The 15,858-nt window shown below is 44.0% G+C and overlaps 1 protein-coding gene across 1 annotated transcript in view; it reads left to right on the top strand.

Moving 5' to 3' along the window:
• LOC126209871 (insulin receptor-related protein-like) overlaps window positions 1-15,858 on the top strand; it is a 190,574-nt gene that overhangs the window by 73,273 nt on the left and 101,443 nt on the right. The window contains exon 7 of the mRNA XM_049938996.1: window positions 9,078-9,311. Within this exon, the coding sequence (XP_049794953.1) occupies window positions 9,078-9,311 (234 nt within the window). The remainder of the gene's footprint in view (window positions 1-9,077; window positions 9,312-15,858) is intronic.

The following is a 15,858-nucleotide window of genomic DNA, read 5'->3' as shown; positions in this document are numbered from 1 at the left end:
TATACTGCAGGATTTCGGAACATATATTGTGTTCGAACATTATGAATTACCTTGAAGAAAACTGGTTATTGACACGCAGTCAACATGGGTTTAGAAAACATCGTTTCTGTAAAACGCAACTATCTCTTTATTCACTTGAAGTGTTGAGTGCTATTGACAAAGGATTTCAGATCGATTCCGTATTTCTGGATTTCCGGAAGGCTTTTGACACTGTACCGCACAAGCGGCTCGTAGTGAAATTGCGTGCTTATAGAATATCGTCTCAGTTATGTGACTGGATTTGTGATTTCCTGTCAGAGAGGCCACAGTTCGTAGTAACTGACGGAAAGTCGTCGAGTAAAAAGGAAGTGATTTCTGGCGTTCCCCAAGGTAGTGCTATAGGCCCTTTGCTGTTCCTTGTCTATATAATCGATTTGGGAGACAATCTGAGCAGCCGTCTTCGGTTGTTTGCAGATGACGCTGTCGTTTATCGACTAATAAAATCATCAGAAGATCAAAACGAACTGCAAAACGATTTAGAAAAGATATCTGAATTGTGCGAAAAGTGGCAGTTGACCCTAAATAACGAAAAGTGGGAGGTCATCCACATGAGTGCTAAAAGGAACTCGTTAAACTTCAGTTACACGATAAATCAGTCAAATTTAAATGCCACAAATTCAACTAAATACCTATATATTACAATTACGAACAACTTAAATTGGAAGGAACACATAGAAAATGTTGTGGGGAAGGCTAACCAAAGATTGCGTTTTATTCGCAGAACACTTAGAAAATGTAACAGTCCTAATAAGCAGACTGCCTACACTACGCTTGTCCATCCTCTTTTAGAATACTGCTGCGCGGTGTGGGATCCTTACGAGACAGGACTGCCGGAGTACATCGAAAAAGGTCAAAGAAAGGCAGCACGTTTCGTATTATCGTGAAATGTGGGAGAGAGTGTCACAGAAATGATACAGGATTTGGGCTGGAAATCATTAAAAGAAAGGCGGTTTTCGTTGCGACGGAATCTTCTCACGATATTCCAATCACCAACTTTCTCCTCCGAATGCGAAAATATTTTGTTGACACCGACCTACATAGGGAGGAACGATGACCACGATAAAATAAGGGAAATCAGAGGTCGTACGGAAAGATATAGGTGTTCATTCTTCCCGCTCGCTATACGAGATTGGAATAATAGAGAATTGCGAAGGTAGTTCGATGAACCCTCTGCCAGGCACTTAAATGTGGTTTGCAGAGTGTCCATGTAGATGTAGGTGTAGCTGCAAGCGTGCCCATTGTGCAGCCGTGGGTTCGATCCGTGCGCAGTTGTGAGGACGTGCGCGTGTCGTGCTTGAGTGTCGTTTAACTGAGCAAACCCATGGTACCTCTGCGTACCAACATGCGCATATGTTCACCCGGGCAGAATACAGACACATGTTGTGTACAGGTACTGTAATGGCAGTGCCCGTGCAACTGTTAGAAAGTACCATGGACTTTCGCCTGGTCGACGAACCACCTGTGCCAGGGTATTTCCAGGGCTTTTTCGATCGTTGCATAAATCTGGAACACTATCCAGTATACATGTAACATCGGAACAGGAGGCCGTCCAGTCAGATGAGGAAAGAGTAGACGTTCTGCGGTGGTACAACGGAGTCTCACCACCAGTATCGCGGAGCATCAGTCATCGGCTCGATATTCCACAAACACGAGAGTGGCGTACGTTACATTCCAAGCGCTTGTACCCATTCCCTGTGTAGTCCGCGCAACATTTGCATCCAGGTGGCTCAGTAAGCAGACAGCAATTTCGTGAATGGTTGGCTGTACACAGAGACGCCGTGAAACACACTTCATTAGCAGGTGGTATCATGGAGGTCCGCAGTTCTCATACATGGGTAAGGTGAGTAACCTGCATCTGACATATACGCATCACTCTGTGTGAAGAGCACACTCATATTATTTTTATATTTATCAGATGAAGAACAGGAAGAAGATCCTTTCAAAAAATGGTTCAAATGGCTCTGAGCACTATGGGACTCAACTGCTGTGGTCATAAGTCCCCTAGAACTTAGAACTACTTAAACCTAACTAACCTAAGGACAGCACACAACACCCAGCCATCACGAGGCAGAGAAAATCCCTGACCCCGCCGGGAATCGAACCCGGGAACCCGGGCGTGGGAAGCGAGAACGCTACCGCACGACCACGAGATGCGGGCGGAAGAAGATCCTTTGGTGAGCTTTCATTCCAGTAGTTCACTATTAAAATACTACGGATTACAGGGATCCTTCCAAAACTGCAACAGAATTGGCGATTTATTTTTGTGTAAGTTGTTAATCTTTCCTCTTTTACGCATAACGGCTACATTTCTCTTGTTGACACGTTTAATTGTCCTTTCGCCAAAAAACAGTAGAATTTGCACAAACTCACTTTGCAGTAGCTATTGCGACAGACTCCTGAAACAGATTGTCTCATTAATCAAGCAGACAGGTTGGTAGTGAAGTAGCCCAGCTTGCGGCACTTTTACAGTAAGTCAGTGATTACACTCACAAATCAGTTTATTGACACAATCAATGTTCACAAACGTAAGTTCTGTGCTCCATTAGCAGTTCAAAACAAATAAAAAACATAATTCTTGAAAATAAAGCAATGACTTATTTGACAACTTGAAGTTCTTGGAAAACAACATTAGTAAATCTCTGCGTGAGACTACCTTCTGAAAAGTTCTTCTTCTTAGACATCAGTATTAGGGAGGAAATTAAAGTCCCATCTCACGAGCCGTACTAGGAGTTCCAGCACCAGAATCCACGGCCGAAGCAGCGCGTGGTCCCGGGTGGCATGAAAGACGTCAAGTCTAGGTGGTTTCGTGGTGCTGGCGATTTCTTATTCTGCTGGCGGAGACGGAACTGCTGCTCGTCGGGCGAGGGTAGTTACATCCGCGAACGGATGACTACCATATAAGCTATTGGTCTAGCGATGTGAGCTCGGATTGGCTGAGGAAAATAGCGAAGCGGATGCAGCAAAAGGTCCGTAGATGTGGCAGCCTCCACTGCTCTTGCGCGCCCTCTGATCTAGCCTGCTGCCTGCAGCTCGGGCGTAGTTCGGCTGTCTTCCGCGGGTGCGCCTGCGGAGCCGGAACGACGACCCGCAAAGCGCTGCTGTGTTGCGGGTTCGTGCCGTTGCAGGAGACCCCGGAAACACGCCAAATATCTCATGGAAAACATTGTACCGGTTTGCTGTAACACAAGAGAAAAAATTCCGTGTTTGTTTTCATGCTAGGAATTTCTATTTCCACTGTTAGAAATTACAGTAGTCGATTGAAAAGAAAAACTATAACTTCACTTCTATCAAAGTAGACGTGTTATCCACTTGGCAAAATGCATGCTACCATTTCCAAAACTTCGTTTCGATAACTCTACCAGTTTAGGATGTATGAGGGGTGTTCTGAATATTTCATTCTTGTTTGCCTGCAATCGAAAGTGAATGCGGTGCATTAAATCTATTTACTCTAGACTAGAGACAGTCTGCGAGGAGTATACGCCCCGGGACAACCGAGAAAACCCGGTAATTTTTCGGAATTCCGGGAATTTTTCATTATTTTATTTTTCAGTTAAATTATTCTAATTTTGACTGGTAAGAACTGATACTCTAACAAAGAATATTACTGTATCCCACTGCTGCAGAATAATACTGCAGCAACAACATATAAACGAGAGACGAAACATAAGATTTAAATCGCAAAGGAAATGCATCATTTACAACAATAAAACACCGTGCACACACAAGCGTCTGCCAACAGCAAAATGTGTCGAAGGCTTAGGACGAAGACTGTGCAATACTTCATAACAACAAACTGCTTCTGGTGAACATCACACCACAAGTGTTTACATTAGTTTCGTTGAAGCGGATTCCAGAGGGCTCATGCGCATGCGCAGTTCAGTCGCAGATGAGCAGTACCTCCTCCCGATTCTCGGTAGTTGAAGCCAGATGCTAACCGGAAAAATTCTTCTGGCGCGTCCAAGCTGCCAGATCCGCGCTTGCGCAGACCAGTCTGGCTTATAGTGGAGAGGGGGTAGTTGCTATGTGACCCGTGTTTACCTTAAGTGATTTTATTGTCTCCTCTTCGTTTATAGCTCCTATGTCAAATGGAAACAAAACGGATTTCTGTGGCCAGGAGCTATCAAATGAAGTAAAATACGAGGGCGGTTCAGAAAGTAACCTCCGATTGGTCACAGTGCGGGTTGTGGGGGGAGTAGCGACGCCATCTGTGCGTTGACGCACTCAACAGGTCAGTCGGCATCAAGCTGTGGTCGAGTGAACGTCGTACCTGCGCTAGTTTAGTTTTTGTGGCAGTCTGAAATGTGTGCTGCAATAGAAAACCCCGCCAAATGTGAAGTGCGTGCTGTTATAAGGTTTTTTACAGCCAAAGGATATTCTGCAGCAGCTATTCATCGTGAGCTTTGTGCCGTGTACGGACCGAGAGTTATGAGTGAAGGAGTTGTCCGTGAATGGGTACGTTTATTTAAAAGTGGACGAGAAAACGTTCGTGATGAAGAGAGGAGTGGTAGACCATCATTGGTGACTGACGAACTCGTTCAGACAGTTGATGCAAAAGTTCGTGAAAATCGACGTTTCTCAATGTCGGAGTTGTCTACTGGTTTTCCACAGATTTCTAAGACTCTCTTGTACGAGATAGTGACAGCAAGATTGGGTTACCGTAAGTTCTGTGCACGATGGGTGCCCAAAATTCTTACCGACCACCACAAAACTCAAAGAATGGCCTCTGCATTAGACTTTCTGTCACGTTATGAGGACGAAGGAGAACCATTGTTAAACAGAATCGTGAGCGGTGACGAAACCTGGATTAAGTACGTGAACCCTGAGACAAAAGAACAATCAAAGATGTGGGCACATTCAAATTCGCCTACCAAACCAAGAAAAGCCTCGCAAGATTTTTCTGCCAGAAAACTGATGGCAACGGTGTTTTGGGATGCCAAAGGGGTGTTGTTGGTTGAATTCATGGAACGTGGTACGACCATTAATCAAGACGTGTACTGTGAAACGATAAAAAAGTTACGACGGGCTATACATAACAAACGCCATGGTATGCTGACTTCCGGTATGGTTTTTTTGCACGATAACGCCCGTCCTCACTCTGCTCGCAGAACAACGGCCCTTCTTGAGTCCTTCAAGTGGGACGTTATCAACCATCCACCTTACAGCCCAGACCTGGCGCCAAGTGATTATCACCTCTTCATGCATTTGAAGAAATGGCTCGGGTCACAGCGGTTTGATGACGACGAAGAGCTCAAAGATGCGGTCACAGGCTGGCTCCAGGCACAAGCGGGTGATTTTTATGCAGAAGGAATTTCAAAGCTTGTGAAGAGATACGATAAGTGCCTCAATCGCTATGGAGACTATGTAGAAAAATAGTGCAAAGATGTAGTTGTAAGATGTATATATTAAAATATTTTTATTTAACTTGGTGTATTTTTTTAAATCAACCGGAGGTTACTTTCTGAACGGCCCTCGTACATTCACATAATTATGGAACGCTACATTTATTATTAGTTTCAATTTTGTGATTTTATTTTATTTCCACGTTTTTGGCAGTCAATCAACAATCACCTTTCAGAACAATGAAGTTATTTTTCTCGGGTGGCTAAAGAAATTTGGATTTTATTAATTTTTCCACTGAGACAGTCAATTTATTTGAAACTAAACGTTTCATTCCACAATACAGGCTAGTTCCAATTGTTCGTTGAATTTCAGGTGCACGTTTTCATCTTCCAGCACGTATGGCATTATGCCATAATAAAGAACCAAACATGAGATAGTACAGTGCTGATACTCCAAGAAAATTAGCCTTCCGAAAACCACACTGAAAAATTTAATATCAGGTTGGGGCCTACTTCTTTGTAAATCTAGATATACGTATGTGCACTTCAAGCCGCATTTTCAATAATCTTCCAGAAAAATATTACATGTGAAAACTTATCTTTTCTTGTAAATATGTATTTTAATTTAAACCATTAACCTTTCCTATTTGTGTGTTTGCGCTACTTAACAGTGATGTTATTATTGGCTGAATGCATGGCTGAGATCACGTGACACGAGCTATGATTGGCTTGCAAAAGGGCATCGCGATCTCGCTTTCAATGCTTTGGAAAGTGATGTGCTGTTTGGTGCAATTCGAATTTATACTTTCGTAATTACGAAAATATGCAGCGTACCGTAATACGAAGATATGCAGCGCAGATGTTGCTGCACTTAAAGATTTTTCCAAGTTTTTTTTTTTTTCTGAGTATCGTTTACTACAGTGCCAGGAAGTTCTATGCCAGTGTATAACCTTTCAAAGGATTAACAAGTTTTGTAGTTCCATGGGAAAGTATACTGACTCGTAAACCGGAAAAGTGTATTTTCACCTGCGAAAAAGTGTATTTTTAACTGGGAAAAATCCGGAAATTTTTTTCCTTGTCCCTGTATACGCCCTGTCCTATCAAGTCTAAAGAAAAATTCAACGTGTAAGCTAAATTTCATATGCGGCAGCCTGTGGTGTAATTACACCAAATACAATATCAAAGCGACCTCTATTTTTCATTGCAGACTTTCATATTTCGCACAGTGTCTCACTTAAATGTGAATATCACAATAAGTATGACCAATAGCTTAGCTGACATATAAAGTTACAAGTAACGTAAAAATCATTTTTTCTGAATAATTTCTGTAATATCGTTTGAGAAAGGTTGCATGGTGTAACCTTACGTAAGGTGTCAATCGTAGTAAAAGTAAGAAATGCTCCGAAAGTAATTTGACAGCGAAGTTTCGATTCCAAGAAAAGCGTAGTGTCATGTTGAGCTGGTAGAGTAACAGCAAGTGTTAATGCGTAACGTCACGCTGAATCGAATTTTTTTTTTGATATATCGAAACGTATTGTATGTACCCCGATAGTAATATTTGTGGTTTTTAATTCGATTTTTTATTTGAAGAGCTATTGAAATAATTGTGTATGATATGAGTAAAATCATATGACTATTATATCGTATTCACAGTGATATAATAGTGATTTGACACAGACTTGACAATGAAGAAGTATATTTTTTCTTTGATAAAGACAGAGATGTTAGCACTCTATCACGTTACTCTGGTGCGTGATAAGTGAATTTCGTGTTTTAGTCCTAATTGATTGCGTAGAGGGCAATTCTAATTAATTATTGAGTCCTTTGAGTGGTAAAAGGAAGAGAGAGAGGGAGACAAAAAGGAATACGCTAACTGTCCAAATAAAGGTCACATCTTGAGCACTTTATCAGTGAGGCGTTAGGCGCGATATATGTTACAAGGGATCGCGCTACAGCATCAATGTATACTTCGCATAAAACGAAGAATTATTACCGATAATACTAAGATCGGAAGTTGTTTTGAGAAAGCGTATGATTCTGAACTGACTTTTAATTAACTATTACGAAAGACAATTCGTGAGGAAAAAGACAAATTTCGGGAATTAGATTTGATTGTATGGTCACATAGCAACATATCAACAGTGTTGGGTCACGTGTAGCTGGAACGGAGTTATAAGTAGAAAATCCCATATACACACAGGCGAACACTATAAAAATTGGTATTAATTATGATTGAGTTCCGAATGAATGTGATTTTATTTAGCCAAATCGGGACCTCTATAAAATATAGTTACGTGGAAAGACAATTCATGTGTTGCGTGTCAATTCTGTAGACGACCAACTGTAGAAACTACAATTTCACATCGATGTTATCACTTTTGTCGAAATAGTGACACTTATTTTTTTTTCTTTTCCTGCCGTACTCGAACGAAGGATATAAATTGGAAGTTCTTAATGTTTTGTTGTATATCATGATTTCAAAAAGATAATGAGATGTTCCCCTTCCCCTCTTCTTCGAACATAGGACCCTGAGGATTTGCCGAGCGTAAGAAGATGAAAGAAGAGAGAACCAAACAAACCACAACCACTACCGACGACGTCGACGAAGGAGACAAGGGGAGGAGAGGATACAATGGGCATGCTTCAACCCTGTCAGTGCAATGCATCACTAATTGGGGCAGGGAATGAATGTTTGTACGTCTCAATATGCACAGGACCTGCACGGCCCGTGCAGAATGTGCTTGTTGCACCGTAATGTCATATCACTTCACACAGGCTATATGCATCTCAACTTGCACTTAACCTTACAGTACACGTACCAGCCCACAAGAGCGATGACGGGTGGGCAAGGGCACAATTGTTCTGTGGGACAGTGTCGGACCAACCTAGCGAGTAGAGATGCTCCACTTTGCTGTTTTCCTCGCAGACAGCCACTGTATGGTTTTTTCGTCCGTGTTGGCCAATTGAAATGCGGTCCAGGTGCCAGGGAGGCAAAGTACGAGGGCTGTCCAGAAAGTAAGTTACGATCGGTCACGAAATGGAAACAACTATGAAAATCCGATAAAGCTTTGCAAAGATGTGTTGGACAGTGTCTCTAGTATGACTCTAGGTAGAATTATGTCGCTCTTTTCATTCCTGAGCTCTTAGTGAGCGCGTAAAGATGTTATTGAAAATAGTGTCTCCCGCCAAGTACGAGGGCCTGGCGAGAATTTTCCCCTGAAGCTATGCAACCAATATTACACAACTGTCGTGCGGTTTCTTCTTCAAGACAATTCTCAGCCTCATTCTGCAGGGGCAACGAAGATGCTCCTGCATCGTTTCAATGGGAAATGTTTGGTTACCCACAATACAGCCCGTAATTGTTTCCCACTGAGTTTCATCTCAGCTCAAACGAACTGCTGGCTATGAAGACAACATTTTGGCACAGACAACGAGCTTTAGGCCAGCGTAGAGAAGTGGCGGAAAGCACTGTCGGCTGCCTTCTACGATGGGGGTATTGGAAAGTTGGTACAACGCTACGACGAATGTCTGAGTCAGAACGGCGACTACGTAGTGAAGTAGCTGAAAGGTGTAGCTAACTGTTACAAATGAAACATTTCTGATTTTCACTGTGATTTTCATTTCGCGATCAATCGTAACTTACTTTCTGGACAGCCCTCGTAGCAGGTGTACAGGTGGACGGATGACTCTGTGGTGCAGGTGTCCCCCGTGTCAAATGGCTACCTGGCGTCCTGCGGCCGCGTCTCGTTCGACGCGGAGGCCCGCCCACTCAACGAGACGGCGGCCGAGGTGCGCTGGGACAGGGGCGGCGTCACGGCGCGCCTGCCGGGCGTCATCGGCTACGTGCTGCACTACAGCGCGGCCAGCGACGACGGGGTCGCCGGGTCTGCGGCGCAGCGGAACACCGACGAGTGCCACACAGACGGCTGGAAGGTGAGTAATGGCAGCGCCGCACTGATCCATTAGGTGCTCCTCACCGTGGGCACCAGCCAACACCTTGGGACCACACCACGTGCGTTCACTGAGGCTTTTTGCGGATGATGCTGTGGTATATCGAGAGGTTGTAACAATGGAAAATTGTACTGAAATGCAGGAGGATCTGCAGCGAATTGACGCATCTTGCAGGAAATGGCAATTGAATCTCAACGTAGACAAGAGTAATATGCTGCGATTACATAGAAAGAAAGATCCCTTATCATTTAGCTACAATATAGCAGGTCAGCAACTGGAAGCAGTTAATTCCATAAATTATCTGGGAGTACGCATTAGGAGTGATTTAAAATGGAATGATAACATAAAATTAATCGTCGGTGATGCAGATGCCAGACTAAGATTCATTCGAAGAATCGCCGGCCAGTGTGGCCGTGCGGTTCTAGGCGCTTCAATCTGGAACCGCGTGACCGCTACGGTCGCAGGTTCGAATCCTGCCTCGGGCATGGATGTGTGTGATGTCCTTAGGTTAGTTAGGTTTAAGTAGTTCTAAGTTCTAGGGCACCGTGAGCACGCAAAGATGCCAGAAAACAGCGTCTCCCGCCAAGTATGAGTGCCCATGAGACATTGCGCCTGATCTGAGGCAGCCCGCACAACATAACTGTCACGCATTTCCTTCTTCGTGACAGTTCTCGGCGCACTGTGCAGGGGCAATGAAGACGCCCTAGCTGCGTTTTCGATGGGATGCGTTTGATCGCCCTCCATACAGCCGGACTTTGCTCTCCCTGAGTTTCATCTTTGCTGACATGAACCTCTGGCTGTGAAGTCAACCTTGTGGCACAGACAACGTACTGCAAATGAGCGTAGAGAATCGGCGAAAAGTGCAGCCGGCTGCCTTCTATGACGACGAGTTTCACACAGATGGCTCTAAGGTGGCTAATGGCAGCGCTGCACTGCTTAATTAAGTGCTTCCCACCATGGTCACCAGCCAACACCTTGTAACCACACGACATACATGACACCACCACCTTATGCACAGGGGTCCGATAAAAATATGGAAACACCTCGAAAGATGCAAGCTCGAGCATACGAGGCGTACTCCAAATGTAAGGTCCGATCGGTCGCGAAATGGAAACTACAGTGAAAATCCGATAAAGCTTGGCATAGGTGTGTTGGACAATGTCTCCAGTATGCCTGTTGAGCGCTTCAAGTCTGTCTTTACAGTTCTGACCGCACAGTGAGCACGTAAAGATGCCTAGAAAACAGCGTCTCCCGCCAAATATGAGTGCCCGTGAGACAATGCGCCTGATTTGATGCAGCCCACACAACATAACTGTCTTGCATTTCCTTCTTCGTGACAGTTTGCGGCCGCACTGTGCAGGGGCAATGAAGACGCCCCAGCTGTGTTTTCGATGGGAAGCGTTTGATCGCCCTCCCTACAGCCCGGAATTCGCTCCCCCCGATTTTCATCCTTGCTGACACGAACAGCTGGCTGTGAAGTCAACGTTGTGGCACGGGCGACGGATTGCAAATGAGCGCAAAGAATCGGCGAAAAGTGCAGGCGGTTGCCTTCTATGTCGACGAGTGCCACACAGACGGCTGTAAGGTGGGTAACGGCAGCACCACACCGATTCATTAAGTGCTTCCCACCCTGGGTACCAGCGAACATCTTGTAACCACACAACATGCGTGACACCACCACCTTCGATAAAAATATGGAAACACCTCGAAAGATGCAAGCTCGAGCATACGAGGCGTACTCCGAATGTAAGGTACGATCGGTCACGAAATGGAAACCAGAGTGAAAATCCGATAAAGCTTGGTATAGGTGTGTTGGACGATGTCTCTAGTATGCCCACTGATCGCTTCACGTCTGTATTTACAGTTTTGAACGCACAGTGGGCACGTAAAGATGCCTAGAAAACAGCATCTTCCCCAAGTATGAGTGCCCGTGAGAGATTGCGCCTGATCTGATGCAGCCCACACAACATAACTGTCATGCATTTCCTTCTTCGTGACAGTTTTCGGCTGCACTGTGCAGGGGCAATGAAGACGCCCCAGCTGCGTTTTCGATGGAATGCTTTTGATCGCCCTCCATACAGCCCGGACTTTGCTCTCCCTGATTTTCATCTCTGCTGACATGAGCCACTGGCTGTGAAGTCAACCTTGTGGCATAGACAACGTACTGCAAATGAGCGTAGAGAATCGGCGAAAAGTGCAAGCGGCTGCCTTGTATGACGACGGTATTGTAAAGTTGGTACAACGCTACGACAAATGTCTCAGATGGAGCTACGACTAGGTAGAGACGTTGCTGGTAGGTCTGGCTAACTATTTCAAATAAAACGCTTTTGATTTTCACTGTGGTTTCCACTTCGCGACCGATTGGACCTTTCTTTCGGAATACGCCTCGTAAATACAGATGCTACTCAAAGCTCCAGGTAACGCGGTTGTATCTGATCACGAACGGCACATCTGCAATATCCTCAATACTTTGCAACTGTCAGTAGTGGTCAGAACAGTGATTCTGCGTAGTTGTGAGTGTACCATGTCGAAGCTAAGTGAATTCGAACGTTGTCCAGCTGTTGATGCTCGTATCAAGTGTGCTTACAATACAGAGGTAGCGAAAATGTTTGGTATTTCAAGAGGCACCATATCGAAGATTTATCCCACATACAGAGAAAGTGGAAAAACATCTAAATCTACATCTATACTCCGCAAACCACCGTGAAGTACATGGTAGGGAGTACGTCCCATTGTACCAATTATGATGGTGTCTTCCCATCCCATTCACATATGCAGCACGAGAATACCTCTGTGCATGTAGTAACTATTCTAATCACATCCTCATGGTCCTTATATGAGCGATACATAGGTGGTTGTAGTATGTTCCTAAAGCCTTCAATTAAAGCCGATTCTTGAAACCTTGTTGACAGACTTTCTCGGTATAGTTTACATATATCTTCAAGAGTCTTCTAGTTCAGTTCCTGTGACACTCTGCCATGGATCAAACAAACCAATGACCATTCGTGTTGCCCTCCTCTGTGTATGTCCAATATCCCTTGTTAGTGGCCGGCCGTTGGTGGCCGAGCGGTTCTGGCGCTACAGTCTGGAACCGCGCGACCGCTACGGTCGCAGGTTCGAATCCTGCCTCGGGCATGGATGTGCGTGTTGTCCTTAGGTTAGTTAAGTTTAAGTAGATCTAAGTTCTAAGGGACTTATGACCTCAGCAGTTGAGTCCCATAGTGCTCAGAGCCATTTTGAGCCTTGTTAGTGCTTTTTGGTACGGGTCCCACACACTAGAGAAATATTGTAGAACTTTTCACACAAGTGATTTGTAAGCATTCTCTTTTGCAGACTGATTCCATTTCCCCAGTATTCTACCAGTAAACCGAATTCTACCACCTACTTTACCCATGACTGAGCCTATGTGGTCATTCCATTTCACATGCCTACAAAGTGTTACACCCAGGTATTTGCATGAGTTGGCTGATTCCAACTGTGACTCACCGATACACTACAGCCGTGGGATACTATGTTTTCTTCGTTTTGTGAAGTTCACAATTTTATTTTTCAGAACATTTAAAGCAAGTTCCCAATATTTGCACCAGTTTTAGAGCTTATAAACATCTGTCTGAATATTTATGTAGCTTCTTTCAGACAGAGAGAACTGCATCATCCGAAAAAGTTTGAGGTTATTATTAATATTCTGCACAAGGTCATTATACACTGAAGAGCCAAAGAAACTAGATTTTTATACTTTCTTATTGCAGAAATTGTTAATGCAAATCTTAGCATCAAATGCAGAAACAATTTGGACTTTTCAAATATGAATTTTCGAGATGTTTTGGTGTTAGCTTCTTTAATTCGCCCAGCAACTCAATGTAACGCACGTTAAGTACACTCAATTTGCAGGTAAACGATCTTAAGTTCCCATCATGAAAATTTAAGGGTAAAAGTTAGGGCAGAATTTACCATTTTAAAAATATGTCATTACTGTAGATTCACAGGATGATCAGTCGTTAGTGCAAGCCCTTTCGCGGTCGGCGAGGACGGCTGCAGGGACAGGAGCTCCGCGGGAAGTTTAGTATGCTTTGTCGCGTCAATTATTTTTGACAAACGTAACACAAACACTTAAAAAGAGTAGTATATTATGAAGGTGAATCAAGCAAGCAGAAGCTGGAAATGCCTCCCTTCGCTCTGCATGCATTTTGCCACCCAATTAAGAGATTGCCTATTACACTCTACAGTTTCCTCCGAGAAATTGCAGCAATTTCTTAAAGGAAATGCCGTGTGGCTAGGGCCTCCCGTCTGGTAGATCGTTCGCATGGTGCAAGTATTTCGAGTTGGCACCACTGCGGCAACTTGCGTGTCGATGGGGATGAAATGATGATGATAAGGACAACACGACACCCAGTCCCTGAGCGGAGAAAGTCTCCGACCCAGCCGGGAATCAAACCCGGGCCATTAGGTATGACATTCTGTCGCACTGACCACTCAGCTACCAGTGGCGAACATTTTCTTAATGAATGTTAGTTTTAAGTTCACCTAAAGAGTGTGAATGCTATTTGTACGCCTTCTGTCTTAATGCCCCCTCCCTCCTAACAAGGGAACCTCCCCATCGCACCCCCCTCAGATTTAGCTATAACTTGGCACAGTGGGTAGGCCTTGATAAACTGAACACAGATCGATTGAGAAAACAGGAAGAAGTTCTGTGGAACTGTGAAAAAATAAGCAAAATATACAAACTGAGTAGTCCATGGGCCACATAGGCAACATCAAGGAGAACGTGAGCTCAGGAGCGCCATGGTCCCGTGGTAGCGTGAGCAGCTGCAGAAGGAGAGGTCCTTGGTTCAAGTCTTCCCACGAGTGAAAATTTTACTTTCTTTATTTTTGCATAGTTATTATCTGTCCGTTCGTTCATTGACGTCTCTGTTCACTGTAATAAGTTTAGTGTCTGAGCCTGTGTTTTGCGACCGCATCGCAAAACCGTGCGATTAGTAGACGAAAGGACGTGCCTCTCCAATCGGAACCGAAAACATTTGATCGCAAGGTCATAGGTCAACCGATTCCTCCACAGGAAAACACATCTGATATATTCTATACGACACTGGTGACGGCATGTGCGTCACATGACAGGAATATGTTGTCGACCCACCTAACTTGTACATTTGGCGAATGGGTAAAAAGATTCTTCTACCTTGCCCGATTTAGGTATTCTTGTGGGTGTGATAATCACTCCCAAAAAAGTGATGAAAACATAAGAGTTTGTCACATAAACTGAAAATAAAAAATTAAAGTTTTCACGCGATGGAAGATTTGAACCAAGGATCTTTCGTTCCGCAGCTGCTCACGTTACCACGAGACCACGGCGCTCCTGCGGTCCCAGTGTCCTTGATATTGCCTATCTTCCCATGAACTACTCAGTTTGTATATTTTGCTTATTTTTTCACAGTTCCACACAACTTCTTCCTGTTTTCTCAATTGATCTGTGTTCAGTTTTTCAAGGCCTATCCACTGTGCCAACCTATAACTAAATCTGAGGGGGGTGCGATGGGGAGGTTCCCTTGTAAGATAAAAGTCGCACAGGGTTAAACTGGGGGAACAGTGTGTCATAGTACGGCGTTTATGCCACATCGCTACGCACTTTCTTTTCATTTTGTTGCTGTGTTTTAATATACAGTATAGGAAGATAAGTAACGGTAAACTAGCGAGTAAGTAGAACGACAAAGCAGACTCATCGAAAGATGCGTCAGGTGGTAATATAGCGTGAGAACGGCCGGGTGAGCAAGAGCAGTAAAGTACTGGAGCAGAGGGGGACTCTGGGCCCAGAGAAGAGAAACTTCTTTTGTTTATATTCACTGTTTAAATGTTGATACACAGCTCCAGCCGCACTGGTGACGTTACTTGCACTGAGAACTTGTTAATGATAATGTCAGTGTTACTCAGTTCATCAGGAAATGGTAATTACAATTTCTAGTTACTATCAGTGCTTATTGGTGGAAAGGATGCCAAACTGCTAAAAAAGATCGCTTCCGTTCTTTGATCGGTTTCCGAGGAGGTAATACGTGAATCTGTGTATGAAACCTGACCTCCTGTGAGAATGGAACTGTTTGTTCAAAAATTGCTTCGGATGACATAGTTCTGCGATGTGTTAATCCAAGGCAGTCTACGAGGGTTGGAACTTTAATGGTGGCAATTATTTATTTACAGCTTATAAAATGGCTTTTATCTTAATAATATGAATATTTATATATGTGTTTGGAGAGAGAGAGAGAGATGATTTTTGATTGAGATTTTTACTTTAAGTCGTAACTGGTACCTGAATTTTGGTTGCTGCCTCCTTGAATGATCAGCTTCTGCACCAGTTGGTGACGTATTACAATTTGGAGGAAGTTATTGTTCTTTAAAACTTAAAATACGACTCTGTTGGTTACTTGGCCGTATTGCGTATAGCTTTGAGCCCAAGTTTTCGTAGCTTTCCATACCTAAGGGACCATTACTGTAAATAAATAAGATCAAACAGCAAACTGCTTTTCGTGAGAGAAGGAGA

This window comes from Schistocerca nitens, chromosome 10 (genome assembly GCF_023898315.1).
Source record: "Schistocerca nitens isolate TAMUIC-IGC-003100 chromosome 10, iqSchNite1.1, whole genome shotgun sequence".
NCBI lineage: Eukaryota > Metazoa > Arthropoda > Insecta > Orthoptera > Acrididae > Schistocerca > Schistocerca nitens.
This window is presented reverse-complemented; position numbering and strand designations above follow the sequence as displayed.